At 41.7% G+C, this 18009-nt stretch overlaps 1 protein-coding gene across 1 annotated transcript in view; it reads left to right on the forward strand.

Moving 5' to 3' along the window:
* LOC146198322 (uncharacterized) overlaps positions 1-14443 on the forward strand; it is a 55943-nt gene extending 41500 nt beyond the window's left edge. Inside the window, exons 7-8 of the mRNA XM_084593768.1 lie at positions 6377-6489; positions 8144-14443. Coding sequence (XP_084449894.1) covers positions 6377-6489; positions 8144-8401 — 371 coding nt within the window. The 3' untranslated portion in view covers positions 8402-14443. The remainder of the gene's footprint in view (positions 1-6376; positions 6490-8143) is intronic.
* The last annotated feature ends 3566 nt before the right edge of the window (positions 14444-18009 follow it).

Below are 18009 nucleotides of genomic sequence, written 5' to 3' on the forward strand. Positions count from 1 at the left end.
CTCCGTCTCACCGTTTGCTTGTTTGGGTTCAAATTTTGCACACAGTTGGTATTTAATGGTATGTTTAGTTGTGGTAGTTACATTATTTGGTCAGAGTTAATCCTTGAATTTTTATCATCAAAGCAGCGAAGTTTCATAGCAGCAGTGCCAGTAGCGCTATCTCTTGACGATTAGAGGGATAAGTGCCCACTTGCATAGCCTCCGCAGTAGAGCTTCCTTTAATGGGTGCAAGTGGCACTATGAGTATCATTGCTGTAAAATTTCACTGTTGGTCCTCTGTCACTGCAGATGATGATAACTCTGACCAAATCAGGTAAGCACCTCAACTAAACATAGGATTAAACAAAAATTACCATTACATAACTCTGTGTGATATGTATTTGAGCCTGAACAAGAAAAGGATTAGACTGAGATAATTTTTTTTGGCATGCTCTGGGCTTTGAAGAGTCATGTAAGATTGTTTCTTTGCCAGTATATTTTTTAATTTTTCATTATGGTATGTTTATGAGTTAGTAATGAAGATAACATGTCAGTTACAGTAACATGAAGCATGCAAAAATGAGGTATGGTTATTGCTAGCATCCAGTTGCTAGAAGCTGCTAAATGTATGATTGCAGCCAGATACCTAAATCAATTGTTAAAAAATTAGCTCTTATAATGTAGTAACTGAATTCTACAAACCCAAATTTGCTTTTGCTACACTGGAAAGCTTCAGAGATTGTGGAAAATTTTTAAATTTATGGATGTGCTCTTTGTATCCCTGTACTGGAAGCCATGATCTGTGAGCATGGTAGTAATGTGCATACTGACTGAAGCAGAGAACTGACAATTGATGTAGGTTCAGCTGCCAGACAGTGATTAAACAGTTTTAGCATAGTATAGCGCAGTTTCATTTCTGCTTCCAATTTGTTACAGTACGTTCCAAATGCAGCAACACAAAACTGCCAGCAAGAACAAATGCAAAATATGGCATCATCTAGTGACAATAATTGAAAGCACTTCAGCTAGGTGATGTAAAGAATGGTGAAGGGAGGGCTACTTTATTTTTTTACACCAAGGTTCATGGAAAAAAGCATAAACTATATCAAAATATTACAAACACATTCCAATAAAAAAAAGAAATGACAGAACAACACTGCTTGTTAACATCATTTCAAGATGTGGTCATTTGGTAGGATACAATGATACTAGTACAAAAGCTTCTCAGAAGAGTATCAGCTTAGCTTTCTTTTTTTTTTTTTTTTCTTTTTATTATGTCTTTATTTCTGCTTATGGTAGGCCTTTACCTTGCGGCAGAACTAAGTTGCTTCATGGATGTAGGGGTGGGGGAGCGGTTAAGGGTGGGGGTGAGGGTATGGGTGGGGGTGGGGGTGAAGGTTGGGATAGATATAAGGGACCGGTGTCCACTTCTTCCTCGAGGTAGGGTCGTCCCGCGGTCGGCTCCGTGAAGTAATGGCCTGGTCCTTCTTCTTCCTTGACGTAAGAAAGAAAAGTTCACCAGAGCCGGGTTGCGTCTGATGGCCCGATGTGCGATGGGGGATCGACCCATGCCTGCAGGGTTGCAGGTCGAAGCCCGCCCAGGGACTTGAGTGCTCTCTCCCGTACTGCGTCAGAAGTAGGGCAGCTCCACAGGAGATGTTCGGCCGTGCCTCTGGCCGGGCATGTCGAGCACTGAGGAGAAGGGTATACCTGCGGGTTTATGAGGTGCAGCTTCGCGGGTGACAGAAGCTGACCAGTCTGGGCTCGGCGAAGGAGTACTGCCTCCACTCTCCGGAATGAGCTATCTGGGCGGTGATATAGTTGCTCAGGGTGGGCCAAGTGCTGGAGTATGCTTCGACGATAGCGTTGTGCTCGATGCCATGTCTCCGTCCTATCCATATGAGGCGACGACGTATGCGTAACATCCTCAGGGGGCCACGAAGCGGAAACGAATGTGGATCCAGGCAAAGGTGCGGAAAGAGCTTCTGCGCGCGCTGCCTGGTGTGCCTTTTCGTTTCCAGTGATTCCTTCGTGTGCAGGAATCCATTTGATAATTAAGGTGTAGCCCTCTCTCAGGCGACGGGCTTGTGTTCGAATAGTGTTCAGAATGGCATAGTCTGCTCCCCCTGCGCGGCAAGCAGTGTACGCTGCTTGTGAATCTGTGTAAACATGGTAGGTGCACGGAGCCTGATCCTGTCTTGCTACTATTCGAGTAATGGCAAGTCGTATGGCAATGAGTTCGAGATTGGTAACAGTGTGTTCCTCGGAAAGCCGTTGAACTACCGAGGTATCTGACACAGAGTCGTGACAAGCTATAGCTGCGCAGTATTGAAACTGAGCGGCGTCTGTGTATAGTTGGATAGCTCCTTCCTGGGCTAGCTTGTGTGACATCTTCCTATGACATTTGGCGGCAGCTTTGTGCCTTTGAGGATTAGCCGAACTCATTTTGGTATGGTATACCATCTACTAAGTCAATCAACTCTCATGGTGGGGCGGCGGATGAAAGTGGCTTTAAATTGTCAACGTTGTAGCCTAATGCCTGCAGGATCTGTCGGCCAGCCGCCCTTGTGGAGAGACGGACTCGCTGGGCTTGCAATTGCTGCTCTGCCAGATCCTGAAGGGCATTAATATTGCTGCATGCGTGTAGGTTCACTACTGGGCAGTACTGTGGCAGACCAGTAACTAGGCGCATCGCCTTGCGATTGATTCGCTCAAGCTGAAGGCGTTGGGTCGCGCTAAGTCGCATGTATGGATATGCGTACAGGATTTTCGATGTTATGAGTGCTAATGCCATCTGACGGAGCCCCACCTCCTTGATTCCCCATCCACGCGCAGAGACGCGGCGCATTAGGTGTAAAGCCTGATGACAGCTAAGCATCGTGTTATGAAGCCAGCTTTTGTCTCCTCCATCCTCATCAATAAGCATGCCTAGTATACGGATTGTTGGTTTCCTGCAAATAACCGAGTGCCCTAAATGAAGAGAAATAAGTTTGCGTTCTGCCTCGGCTCGTTATGGTTTTCAGCACCAAAATGAAATCATAAATCCTGTTTTCATCAGTCTTCCTGGTTTTATATGTGGCAAGGTCTTTTCATTTGCATTAAGATCTCAAAGCTTCTTTAAATCATTTGTTGGTGCTTTCAACATGTTATGTCTGCAGTGTTAAGTTTACCACCATTGATGCTACAGTTGATCCTGGTTATATCAAAATAATTGCTTATATCAAGGAAAGGATCCCCTTGAAAATCCCATGCAAGAGTATAGCCATACTAAACATGTTTATTGAGCTCTCATGCAATATAGTAAATGGCATTTTGTGCATGTGCAAATGGCATTCCTCCAAATGGTTCCCCCCATAATCACTTTTCGTATGCCTAGCAGTGTTGGGTGCGGCCTTGGTTACCTATGCCAACAGTGGCCCCGCTAGCCACGTAAAGACATTGTAAAACTATGTGATGTGAGCATTTGATTTGTAAAGCCTTCAATCTGACAATGCCACATTCTGTTTGACACTACTGCCATGCAGGGAAGCAAGTTTCCTGTACAATGTTGGCCATGCGGTGAGGCTAACCTGCCTGACTGGAGGCTACCAGTACTCTCAGAACCAGGCTTGCTTCGCCTGCCTCACTGCTGAAAGTGTTGCAAAACCAACCACAGATTAATCTGTATAAAAGATTATTGTGCTTATAGTGCACAGGTAACACAATCAGCTCCCTTATTCTTGGCAGCAGCTTTGATGCGAAGCAGGCTAGGCTTTGTAACACCCAACGTGCAAGGGGCTGAGAGTGAGACAACAGGCAGAACACCACTGCAGAACATGTCTCCCTAGCATTGATTTTCCGTACTCTTGCTTGTATGTTGCAGGTAACCTTACTCATTGCTGTGTTTTATATATTGAATTATCAATCTATTGCTCTCATTTGCGATGTCTTTAGAGTCCAATTTATCCACTATTGATTGTACTGCTTACTCGCTTATAGGCTCGTACGTCACATAAGTCGGGCGAACTGGAAAAATAAAATTAAAGTTAAAATATTGTATAGGTTGATCAAAAAGAAGTTGAGCCACTACCATGCAGTTTAGGCAACCATCACAGTCAGCTCTAACTCGACCAATGAACACTGATACATTTGTTCAATTTAAGCTGTAGTTCTGTTAAACAGATTTTTATTTATTCAGATAATTCAGAAATTACTGTACATGAATAATGACTTTATGGCCAGCTACACATCCTGCAGCATGAGGCTAGGTCACTAAATAACTGGTAATTTCTTTCTAGCAGAGTGCTAATGATGCAACCTTTAGGGTATGTTGTGCTGAAATTCAGGTTCAAGTTGCTCTCATTCATTTAGTAGACAAGGTGAGATCGACAAACTAGAGCAGTATTTTAAAGGGACCAAACACTGATTGAAATATGCTGTGATATTATGGTGGAACTTTAAGGATAATGCATAGATTGAGCACTCCAATATTCAAAGAACAAGGATTTGTCATTTGAATTTGGCATAGAAAACATTATAGAACAAACTGAAGTTTGTTTTGTTGTGTTCAACTGAAGAGACGCAGTTCAACTGAACTGAAGAAACAAATTGTCGTTGGAGCCTACCAACACGATATATCTCGGTAAAATATTACCACAGTATTCTTTTTTCATTTAGGAGTGCATCGTCATGTTTCATTATATTATACTGTTTCTATTGTGCCTTTCAATAAGGTGAATGCTTACATTGTCGATAAGGTGCTTTTATCATTTGTCAGTAGATAGCACCAAAGTGTTTTGGATATCTTCTATGAATTGGTAGCCACAATCCACTAAACCTTTCATCATCGAGGCATATGTCCCTGTATTATAACAGCCTTGTGGAAACAGCAGCATCTATGCTAACAATACCTAGTTACTATTGGGCAAGTGATATTGATTTTGGTTTTCGGTTCATCACTTCTGTCAGCATACAGTTGCTGTTGGACCCACCTGCCATGGTTTCTAGCATTTCTGGATACATAAAAATTGCTTATGTACTGGTTTTAAAATTCTTGGTAAAGCTTCTTTAGTGTTCTGAACAAAACCATTGTAGAACCAATCACTTAAAAACAATTAGTTTCTTGTTGCACTGAAAAAAAAATTGGATGCTTAAAATTCAGTTTTGGTCCCTTTTCAAAATTGCAAAATATACCCTCCAAATGTTGATAGTTGTTTGAAAAATTCTTGTATCTGCTTATATGCCTCGCTTTTTCTGCTGTCCTGAAGTTTCATTGCTGAAATCCTCCAAGTAGTGCTTTAAGAAATGTTTCATGAACCATGTTGGTTGTGCATAACAAGAAAATACTCAGACAGTCAGTGTTTTCTTTTTCTGTTATGGTTTTATGAGTATATTTATTTATTAATGCAAAGGTATTTAATAGTCTATGTTGATGAAGCTAAACCATGGACGCAAAATGTGAAGCTACGACTGTGTATGTGAATGTGTATGTCAGCCTTAATGCAGTGTACTAATGTCTACGGTGAAAGTGTGAGATACTGCGCCTTTCCTTTCCTGTAAACTAATTGCTAATGCGAATAATAGGCTATGTAGAAATTGTAATAATTAGTGATGATAATTAAATCAAGAATAATTAAATAATTAATAGTAGTTACAAATATTTAGAAATAAAAATGAATAATGTAAAATTTGAAAATAAAAAGTGAAATAAAATAAAAATAATCACATTAGAAAGAAAAGTAAAAAATACAAAAAAGCCGCGGCACCTCTAATGCTTTCACATTTTCTCAATGCAGTTCGTGCAGGGACCTTTAAGTTCATTTATTTATTTATTCAAGCGCCTTAAAGGTCTTCTTGGAGAGGGTATTACATAAGGGTTAAGGCGGAGCTGATTTTTTACGACTGTTTATCAAGATGCTGTTTGTTTTGGTGTGCTTCTAAAACCATACTGCAAATTAAGACATCCTTTTTCAATTTTGTGACCTAAAGATTTCTTGTGTGAAATATGCTTTAAAATGTAGATGTGTCTACAATAACTATGATGAAAAAAATGTAAAACTGTTAAAAACTCGCATATGTCTTGACTTTTAGCACACATGAAGAAACATGTTGAATGTTTAACTAGCCTTCTGTCACATTTTATAAACTGTGCAGTCAATATGTATTCTTGAGATACAAGACAAATATTTATGAGAGTAGCTTTAATATCACTTAAAATGTGCCAAAGAAATTTGAAGGTTCTTTGAGAAATTAACAAATAATCTGAAAGCTATGTTTGAGACCTTAAGCCTGACTGCCCTTGTTTCTAAGTGCAAAAGCAAAGATTTTGTCTTGATACTTGGTGCATATAAATATTATGTGGCTTCATGTGGCCAACTTGTGTCAGTGTCTGACCACTGCATATCCATTGTTCTGGCAGCACACCAGCGATCTGTGTGCCAGTATGGAGCCGTGACCCAACCAGATGATGTTTCCCGCGAGAGCTATGGCAGTAGCAGCAGCCCCAATCTTAGCGGAGGGTTCCTTGACCAGGTCAGTTCACTCAAACCTTTACACTCATGTCTAAGGTTTTGGTAATAACTCATTGATTGCACTGTCTCGGGGACAGCTATCGAGCTACTTCTGTCTCACTTAGTAGGCTAGTAAGCAGGAGCAGTATCAGTTGACACAATTTGCCATTTATAGTGATTGTACTTTCTGTTAAAGTCTCAGCTGATTTTGATTAAAGTTTGTTAGTGGGTAGCAAGCAGGCTTTAACACTGTTTCACTGTTTTTATGGCTATATTATGCCAGTTAGGAGAAACTTTTCCATTATGTGCTTTGAGACTTCAGAATTTTGTCGAAGTTTGGCTGTGAAAGAGTGGATTCTGACTCTGTGTTGTGATACAGAGGAGGAGAGCACAGGCAAGACACAGCATCGAATTTCTTTCTGGTATTCGGTAAGCTCTTTTGTATGAAGCTAGGCCTCAGAAACTTACCTATTAGCTAGTTTAGGTGTAGTAGTAATTGAGCTGCTAATTTTGATGGAGCAGAAACATTATTTGGGGGTGCAAAGGAACATACTTTTGATTTGGACTGAAATACTTGTAGCTGTTTTAAGCAAAGGCTCTTTATTGCTGGCAACCAGTAAGCAGTGGCAACTCGATTTGGGCTGCTGTTAGGTGTATGTAAAATGGAAAGATAGGTTCCATTTTGCCATTAGACCTTACCCTACTCCACAACTTTGTAGTAGCATATTTTTGTTAAAAAAGTGCTGCATGAATTAATGTGATTCATGCAGGATGATATGTATTTGCATTACTAGAGTGCAAGTTGTTGAAGTACTGGTGCAGTCATGTAACGCTGACCTTAATTAATTAGGTAAATTCTTTTGATTTTATTCAATTGAATCAGTTGACCTTAGTTGAAATTGCAGTTTAGTTGAAGTATAAACCACCTGGGCACAGTTGGCAGGTGGCAAATTGAAGAGAGAGAAACCCCCTTTCACTTGTAGGGAAGAGGCAGGAAGGTGGCTGCAATGGGGGGGCAAGAACTAAGAGGGTGACTATCATGGACGATGGAGGTTCTGACTCGAGCTGAGGCATGCCCAATCTAAGAGTGGTTGCTATTGAAGCAACCCGATGAGGGGACTATCATAGATTTGTGACATACTTCAGTAATACAGTGAGTAAAGCAAAGAGGGAACAAGTGCACAACGTGATTTTGAGTCACTTTAGTGTTCGCAGAGCTCATCTTACATTGCGTGAACAAATAAATGTTTTGCTAACTCAAAGCTACAACAACTGTCATTGAGTAATGTGCTGAGCCCTCCACCTTAACTCAGCAATTTTTTTTATCCAAGAAAGAGCAGCTGTTGCAGCTGATGTAGCTGATGTGCTCAGCCCATGTTGAGAAAGGGGCAAGATTCAGTCCATCAATAGCCCTGTGACATGCTGTGCCCCCACCCCACACTTCACCTCTGACTGGTGATCATGGCTTTCCTTTTGCCACCCATTTCCTCTCTCCCCTGAAAGTGGAGGATATTGTCCTCTCTCCACTTCGCATCCTCTTTGCCAGGGCTTCACATGCCACCACCAATGCAGAGAATTTTTTTTTTTTTTTCAGTATTAGGCATTGTAATGCTAAGATTGCCTGGTTGCCACCCCTGCAGCCTTTAGTTGCTTGACCCTCATCACCTTATCTGCAGATTCCTGACATTGTGAAGGATGAATGTGGGGAAGCTCCTACCTATGCTTCACTTGGCTACTCACCGTCCCTATCCTCCCCTGTGGACACTGGTGCCAAGAGCCACCCGCAGCAGCAACACCACCAACAGCAGCCGCCCCACCACCACCACCTTCACCAGCATCAGCACCAGCATCAACACCACCACCACCATTACCACGCAATGCAGGTGCCCATGTCCTGCAGCCCGGCCCCTTACGCATGGCACCACCCAGCCTGAAGAGCATCCATGGGCGAGGAATAGCAGGCGGCTTCACTGTGATGTCACGCCACACACATAGCGCCTACCTCCTAAAAGACCTACCAGCCTCCTATAAAGGTTGGCAGCAGCGGGATGCTCACTGTACTGCCGTCAATCTTTGCCGCCTGTCCTGTCATCGATGTATGCGGACAAGGATGTGCTGGTGAATAACAGCAGTGACCTTGCCGTGTGTCGTCTGTGATTACTGCCGGCCAGTGCATCAGTTAAAGCTAGAGGCAGGCATGGTGGGTAATCTGCCACCACCACTTTCTTGCCTGCTGGATGTGAAGCAAGAGATAACAGCCTCACGCGACCTCATCTCCACCACTGCAGAGTTTGTGTCCGTGTGTTATTGATGTAGCAGTGGAAGAGCAGCAAGACTTGTTTGTTGTTGTTCTTGCTGCACCACGTTGGAATGGAAGCCTCTGTGTGTTTAGGCGCTGATATTTTTCTTTGTGTTGGGTTGAGGCTGACATTAGAACAGGCTGCTTCGTGCAGTGGCAGCAGCACTTTCATCTTGTCTATATTTAGTTTGGAAAAAGCATATTTTTATGGTAGGTGGCAAAACAGTTTGCTGACTGTGCACATGAATAATGGTGCTGCTAACCGCTCTGCCTGCTTTGTGCCATTTCTTCTACTTTTGGTCAGCACAAGAATTTGTTCACGGGTGCATACATTGGTCATTGGTATTCCAAACATTTAAATTGTAGTCAATCGTTGCCTTACTGTGGCACACAAATTGCTGAGGCTATCTCAGTTTAGTAACAGATTTCTAAAGTTTGCCTGGAGAGGGCAGATGTGCACTGCTTGGTAATTATTCATGCCTTGCACCTAAAGATGCACCTGCTGATTTTTTTTAGAAAGCTGTCACACTTGAAAGAGCATGGTCAATTATAGAGATTCACTTCTTGTTACATAAAGTGGAAGGCCCGAGAATTGTGACGAAAAGTTTTCTTTTTTCTCAAGTTGCCATTGTGTGGCGCAGTCAAATCTGGAAATCTGACAGCACTAGTCGAAGCTATGGTCGTCTGTATAAACTTTAGGAGATGTGGGATCTTATAAAGTGCACAACTTTAGTGCATTCTGGAAGCTGAAGCACTGATCGAAATTTAAGGCATCTTGCTTCGTTTTGTTCATAAATTTGAATAATTATCAGACTGCGCAGAACTGTGAGGTGGTATATGCCTGAGAGCATATATCTTAGACTTTAACATAACTCATGCAAATAATGGTGTCTAGGTACACTTCCAAAGTATACTGTTGTACTTAAGGCCTAATCCAGTTAAAACTGTGCCAGGTTGTCATTTGCAGTGAGTGTCTCTAGGCATTCCAGACACTTTTATGAGCAGTATCTTTCCTGCAGACATTTGTGCTTAACAAGAGGGAAAAACCTTCAGAGGAAATGCCAAGAATTTTATCTGAGAACATTTAAAATGATTCTTGAAAGTTATGAGAAGAAAGGTTTTTTGAAGATGCTCTACAAAAAAGAGTGCATTAACAAATATTGTAAGTTTGCACAGGCCTATCGGGAAGTTTCTGAACAGTTATGAACAGTGAGCCATTTCTGAGTATTGGGCCATCAAGGCATTGTTTAGAGTACAAAATACTTTTCATCTCATTTCACACTTATCTGTCATGTTAGGCTGTCATCCTTCATCGCATGGTGCCATAATAGAGGACATTATTATGCCCAGTTATGCTTTTTTTCTTTTTCTGTATAAATCATTGCTTTGAGTAGTCTGAAGACTTATAATTTTGCCCAAAATTGTAATGGTCCTGAAGTATTATGGTCAATTATACAACACTGCAGGCAGAGGGATCCTTCATTGCCCCTACTTGATGAATTTTCACATGCCTTTTGCTAAGGTTTGTGTTAATATGGGTAGTATTGTACATTCCTTCATTTTTTTTTAACTTCTCCTTTCAGCAGTCACGGTTACGTATTGCAGGTTGTGGGTAAATTTGTACTTTATTTTATTTGCTATTTTAAGTGCACCATTGAACTGCAGTAGTTCAGGTAGAATTTTGGGTATTGTTTGCAGGTCGGCAAGAATTGAGGAAATACTTATTTATTTGAAATTGCGTTTCATTACATTGCTGAATAGGGGCAGACATGATTATTGGCTGATTCTCCTTTTCTTATGTATGTGCGTGCTTTCCAAATTTTCTTTTTGCTTGTTCTTTGTAAGGCAACACTTGCAGATGCAGCATGGTGAAATGCGATATTTGTTCTTCTGTATTCAATGGCATCATTCTTTGAGGTGCAAGAAAAAAAATAAAATAAAATTGCAATGTTAACATTCGCTGTGTGTTATAGGATCGGCCATGAATGTCTTAGTGAGGTAAGCTCAAATATTGTGATGCTACTAATATGTTGGGATATTGCATCGTGAAAATGAGGGACACTGGACGTGAGAGTCTCTGGAAACAAAAAGTTTGAACTACTAAGCTGTGTCTTGAAAAATCTCAAAGTAAGGATGCTTTTAATCAGCGGAAAACTGCAGCATGCGAGTGAAAACGCAAGGGGCAAATGCATTGGTATTACCTGTGCCATAAAAAATGCGACTACAGTACTCGGGATGAAGAAAGGACAAGTGAAGACTTACGTTCTTGATTATGCCTGCGAAGAAAAAGTAATGGTATAAACTTTTTTTTTTAATATAAGTTTGAAGAACAAACTGTACCTGATTCAACTGTATTATTTCCTGGCATGTTTGCTTGTGTTTCAACAGTGCACTGTTAAGTTCAAAGCTAGCGCAGCACAGATGTTGGTCAAGCTTCGGGGTGTTGTTTGGATGTTTGGAAATTTCTCGACTGAGTAATGTATTGCGATTTTAAATGCATGTGCAAGGACATGCATTATATTGTTAATAGATCTCACAGACGTGTTCAAGCTATCCTCATGTTGTTTCCCTCTGGCATGCTAGGTGCAATGTTAAAGAAGCCTTTCTGCATATTCTATGTGTTTTCGCAAGCTGCTTTCTAAGTAGTGATAATTTTTTTTTATTTATTGATGTGGTTAAACTGACAAAGTGACAGGCTGGAGACTAGCTTGGTCAGCAGGGCACCCGATTTTCAAGACGTGGGTGGCCACTGCAGGTGTGCTGTGATTGCTGGTGGAGCCCTGATACCTAAATCTGTGTGGTGTGCTCTGCTTCGTGCACAGGCAGCTTGCAATGGCAGTGTAGGTTCACCACCTTGCTGTTCTTTGGTATGACTGGGTTTTGCACTTTTGCCACCTGCTGTGTTTGAAAGGTTGTGAAGCTGCTCATGTGTGACATGCTGTGGAGGGGGGCCATGTTTGCAGTCTGTGTTCGGCCTGTGCTGCTTTGTCGCGGGACTGTTGTGGTTTTTGTGGTCTGCTGCCATGTTACAGTGTAATGATATGTCTGTGTTTGGTGTCTTGGCATGAGAGGACCTCATGTCAGAAAGGACACAAATTCAGGAATATATAGATAGCTGATTTACAGAGTATTGTGAGTGTGGTCGCGCCAGTTGTGATCATCATGCTTCATAACTTGGGTCCCTAAAATGCTAGATTTTTTTTTATATATATAGCACGTATCATGCTAACAGTTATATGCCGAAACGATGCTTGTAAATTTTTTTTTACAATTTTTATGCCAAAATCAGACAACATTGGTGCATAAGCCATGGTATTTTTCCATTTTGTCATGTTTTGCATCAAGAGGGCGCAAATGATGAAGAGGGCTGAAAGTTGAGCTTATTGATATAGAATTGTGCTTCATCCAGGATACCAGCAAAAGTGCTGATTGTTTTGTTTTGCTCCTTTAAGCACTGTAAATAGGACATGCATTACTGATAGGCAGCTTTCTGGTTCATGCTCTTGCCTATACATTTTGACATTGTGCTTACTGTAGCAAGCTCTATTTTGCTGACCTTTTCTCTTTGCCGCGGTCTCTTTCTGAGTATCGTTTTCTTTTTTATACATACAGATGTGTGTACATACATGAAGCTATATTCGTAAATAGGTGTATACACATTTTTTCTTTTTGTTGTTGTTGTTCCTGTGATATAAGGGATAGAGGGCTTTGGTATGCTAGTTTAGGAGCTGCATTTGTTACCATTTGCCAGTTATGTGCCCACACAAATTATGGTTTGCTTGCATCATATGAACGTGTGTGATAGGACTCGGTCCTTGCTTGGCTCTAACATGAACTGCTTAGTGCTTATGGCACTTATTCTTGTGACATGTTCTTTGTGTGCTACTGCATGTGCAGTGAAGGTTAGAGCTAAAAAAATCATGGGAAAATGCTGATAGTATCAGTGCGGCTTTCTGTACAATCTAAAGTGCTATTAAAATAGCACTTGTGGTTGGAAGTGTTTCAAAATATTAATGTTCTTTCTTGTGGACACTTGCCACCAGCATGACAGCAGGGTTGTTAAATTCTGCTAATTGTGAAACCTTTAAATCGAATTCTTTCTGATAACTGAAGTTTGGCACACATATACATGGTTCTAAAGGATGCAAACAGCTAGGCATTCATGGCTGTGATGTGAAAAATTTAATTTCTTTAGTTTTTGTAGTGTGCGTATCTCGAAATTTTGCATAAATCACCATATTGGCTTTTCTTTGTGGATTCCACGAAGAGCATCACCTGAAAGAGCACATTTACAAACTTTAGTGCCATAGATCACGCAAGATTGAGAGCATTTGGATTGATGATTGGCTTCCAGTGTTGCTGTTACTTTGCTGTGTAGTTATCAAGATTAGCCCCATCACTACTGGATGACCTGCTGTCATGATGGCTTGGGCTGTTTAGACTGTCAAAAACATTTCAGCCATTTTCTTTGTGAATTTACTTTCTGGAACTGCCTTGATGGAGATGGGTAGCAGGGAAATCTGCTGATAGAAAATTGGACTGACAGGTGGGTCACATCAAATACTGGTATCTGTTGCTCTGTGTTGTGTAAAGAGGCTCTAGCAGTCCGGACTGCACCTTTGAAGACTCTTAATACCCAGTGTGCTTTGTGGTTTTTGTGAGGCATAGACAGTCGAGTCTGAAGATCACTAGAAAAGGAGGTACTGTGACTGGTCGTGCATTATGTGGCCTGTGTCTGTCACCTGTCACACATTCCATCGGTTTTTATTGCAAGACTTTTAGTTTTGGCCATTGTGAGTTGCTTTGTAGAGGAGCACTAATTTTCTGCAGACTCACCACCGGCATTATCAAAAGGCAGGAACTACCTGGAACAGATGTCCTGTAAAGTAAACGTTGCTAGAGTGCTGATGAAATTGCATTAAATTGACCATCTTGGTATATATCAAATATCATTTCTGCACTTGGGACAAGTTCTGTGAATGATGTGGTGGGTGCATGTTGGTTTCATGTCATTACCTGCTGTCCATTTCTCGCATACATGTAAGAGACACTCGCTTTTTGCAAGTGTAGGAATGGCCTTCATCTCTCAAGAGCTAATGTGTGTCCCAGTGTGTCCATCATGCATCAGGACAACCTTTCAATGGGCTGCCAGTGGTCCCTTGCCTATATCTGACCTCATCTCCTTGCACTTGTGTTAGTGCGAAATCATGAAGCACAGCTCAATTGTTGCTTGGACATCCATGCACGATGAGGCTTTACTGGATGTGAATCAATGGGCTGGATTCTAGTTGAGCCTCGGTTAAGGTGAATGAGGTACATGTGGTGTGCTGATGGATTGTGGGCTATAGTTGTTTGTATATAGACATGTATGTATATGAGTCTTGACAGATGTGTCTGACCTGCATTGTGTTGTTATTTGTGCATGAAGTGCACTAATCATCCTTGGATGGTCGTGACTGTGCTAGAAGCGGTCATTGTGGAATTGCTGGCAACATGTTTGACTGCTCCTGCTACTGTTAGCGTGAAGTTTGGAAATTGAGCAGCCATGTACTTCTATGTGTACCTTGTGTGCTGCTGGGTGGCAAAAGTGGTTCTGAGACAGAAGCTGCTATGCCAGAAAGACTTGCAAGATGTGATCATACGTATAACGGCTGTTTTTTTTTTGTTTTTTGTTTTTTTTCATGCAAAGCTTTTGATGCCTACTGGTTGGTCGCGATAGGAGGAACTGTTGAAAGACTTAGTTGGTTTTATTCCTTTTTCTCTGGACGTGTGTTTGAAGTGGTTTTGGTGCTTCATGACTGCCCTGCTATCCCTTTGGGGTCTGTGTTGCTGCCTACCTGTTTTAGTCAATTTCCAATCAAAGTGTTCAAAGCCTCTTCTGTTAAGTTACATCGTGTTGTGCTCCGTTGTCAAGTGTGATGTTTCTGTGAGAATTTTATCCAGAAGTCATTGTGGTTTCTGATATCCCGTAGCTGCATGCATTGGCTTTTCACTTGAATGAGCTTTAGCATTCTGTCTAGTTCCATTTATTTTCCAGCAAAGAAAGCTTGCACAAGGAGTGCAAAATGGCTTTGCTGTGTTCCGAGTCCTTCTGTGATGTTATTTGTCAGTGTACTTTCAGGACTTTGCTGCTAAATGTACGAGCACGAACTTGTTACTTTAAATCATGATGTGTTTAAAAAAAATGCGTGCAGATATTAAGTAGGATATTTTTGCCTATCAAGTTGAATATGGGAGGCACTTGGTTATGATGAGTGCTTGCCTTTATATAGATTGTCTTATGTGTGACTTTGCCACTTCTGAGAAAGGTCATTGCTTTGAGGTACTTATTATAATGCTCGCTAAAAAAGTAACGCTAAACATGGGACACTTTGACATGGTCAACATCACTCGGATGAAGTTCACCCAAATAATTTACTGCTGCTTTGTTGCTTTTGTGCATTCATGGTAGAGGTGCCGATATACTTTCTTCCTGGCAGCTTAGCGGCTTTGCCAGTTGTCACTTGGATGTTACATTGAAGTGGGCGGGCTATCTTAACAAAGTCTAGCACTCCCGTGAGGGCAGTGTCGAACACCTTTGCCAAACACGCTTCTAGTGTCACTTTCAAGAATCAAGGTGGGCTATGTTGATTCAGCATAACAGCTTTACTGTATCAGCACTCGATCTCTAGGGTTCTTTAAACTTACTTATTGCACTAGCCCACATTAAATTTCAACAGTCTTCAGTGGCGGTAATCACAAGCTAGTAGACATTCGAATCCACAGTAATCAGCAAGCGACCTGTGGGTGGGTGCCAACCATTGTTGGCCCATAGGAACTAGTAGTCCACCTGCCTTTCCAAACCTGACATGACAGTGAGTAGACCTCCAAATTTTAGTGCAATCAGCATGCCGTTTTGAAACGCTGGGCTTGTGGGGGGAGTTCTGTAATCAGTGTGATCAAAGATCTCTCCTCAAGCTCAATGGTTGTGCACTTTGGTTGATGATGGAGACTCGAATGTGTTCATGGTGCTAGGAAAGCATTACAATGATTTCCTTTTCAACTCACAGGCAACTTCTTACAGTTCCACTCATTTGCTAGACTCGTCAGTTATAACTCCAGAAGTTGCTCACTGCTATTGCTTGAGGCCTCGCTATTTTTTCCAGTTGTACATGGCAGTGGCATGGCCAGTAGGTCTGGGCAACATCTCATTCTCATGCTGTTCCCTTCATGTGTGTGCTCAGGATGTGGCACCCTCTTTCAAGAGAGGCTGTCCTTGGTAAGGATGTGTCATATTGCTACTACCTCAAATAGTTTGCTATTTTGCTATGTATGAAGCTGCCATGGGCAGTTCATTATTTTAATTTTTTTTTTCCACTTAGTCCAGTGTTTCACTGCTTGTCATAATGGGAGTTGCTGCTGGCTGGTCAGAGGCCCTCCTTTTTCCCTTTCTGCCTGGCATCTTATGATTTTTAATGTATCCCACTTCATTTTCATGTGTATTTATTGAAGTGCACACGTTTACATTTTTTACTGCCAGTCTCATCATCCGTTCCAACTTGGTGGCCAATGGGAGGGATGTCGTGACAATGTGGCTTGATGAAATGCTGCACTGTCTACACCATTTTTGCTTTTGATGCTTTGCTCTTCTGCTGTATGTCTCTAAATTTTGAGGGATGACCTGCCTTCAGTGCTAGCTTCACAAGTGCTCTTTTCACCAATTTGGTGTCACCATTTTTAGCTAGCTTGCTCAGTGGCACATTTTTTATAATTTTTTTTTTTACTTAACAAAGTCTGCAACAGACTGCTTTGTTCCATCTTTGTTTTAAATTTTACTAATTTTACTGTGCATCTGACTGAAGTTCAAAGTTGCTGTCTCATGAAAAACACTGTGTTGGATATGCTGCAAATGGCATTGCTATTTGGATTTCAAACTGGCTTTATCATATGTCCGCACATCTATAATGGCCTCCTAATTTTTTTATTTTTAATGTAACATGTCCTATCATTCTGTGGAGCAGTTTGTTTCCTTAAGTACTCTTTGCAAATTTCTTGCAAAGGAAGCAGGGGGGTAAAGCGTTCTTGTTACTTTCATGCTGTGGACATTTTAAACAACGCCTGTAAACTATTGGTGCTGTGGACTGTACACTTGATGTGGGTGTCCGCTGGTTGCCAAAGTGCTGCAGTGAAACAGTAAAAGTTACTTTGTGCAGTGAACATAATTGGGAATGGACCATCATTTCGTTACTGTTTTATCATTGTGTGATCATATGGGAACTGCTGCAGTGGAACACTGCACTCTGCATAATCCTATTACCCAGCGCTATGAAATTAGGTGACATAGGAAGCCACACTATGAATTACATGTCCATGCTAAAGTGCCTACATATTTTGTGTAGCCAGTTTTTTGTTATTTCTAATGGGATTCCATTTTTGCATCACCTAATAATAGTAATGATGTCTTGTATGAAAAACAGTCACTCATTGTCATCACTGGCATCTGCATATGCCCTGCATTGTACCTGTTTTTACCAAGTTCTGGTTGTGCGCCTTCCATTCGAATTCTCTTTGCCTGTTTTGTTATTGGCTGCAGCCGACTGAAACCTGGAGTTCTGCGCACGAAAGGGACTGACACTTTGGCTTTTTCGGTGTGCACACTGAAAAAGAAAAAATGTGACCAAGAAATCTGGATTCTTTCACGCTTCCAGTTGCACCTTTTTTGCCACTTGGCCATCAAGAAGTGCATATGTTCACAGATTGGCTGCTTCGATCAACTCTTTGATCATGACGATCATGTGTGCAAGGTTATTAAATGTGCGGACATGGCAGTGACCTGCTGCTGCTCACATAGGTACTTGCCAGCTCTTCTAGTTTTCGTAGGGTGTCCCACAGGGCTGTGCTCTGAGCATTGCAGCTGCCAAAGGTGAAAATGGTGAGACTCGAATGGCGTCTCCGGAGTAATGTGCGGTTTGTAGGTCATGACAGCTGGATAGTATGGTACATGCGTCCTGGTTCGAGGAGCAGTGGTTACATTCTTTAAGCTAAGGTCATTGTGCTTTGAAGAGAGCCTATGTTCCCATTTCCTCCAGCGCAGGTTCCCGCGTTGTATCATGGTTGAAAGCCACCGTGCGTAAGGCTTCACATACTGTATTCGGCTGCAATGTTGCTTGGCAGTTCACCCTCTGCAGGCTGAGTGCCTTTGATGACGGGCATCATCAAAGGGGCTGTTTCTGCTTGGCGCCTGCTGCTGTTCTGTGGTGCCGT

The sequence above is a fragment of the Amblyomma maculatum genome, chromosome 2 (assembly GCF_055883805.1).
Source record: "Amblyomma maculatum isolate TAMU_Amacu chromosome 2, ASM5588380v1, whole genome shotgun sequence".
Lineage (NCBI taxonomy): Eukaryota > Metazoa > Arthropoda > Arachnida > Ixodida > Ixodidae > Amblyomma > Amblyomma maculatum.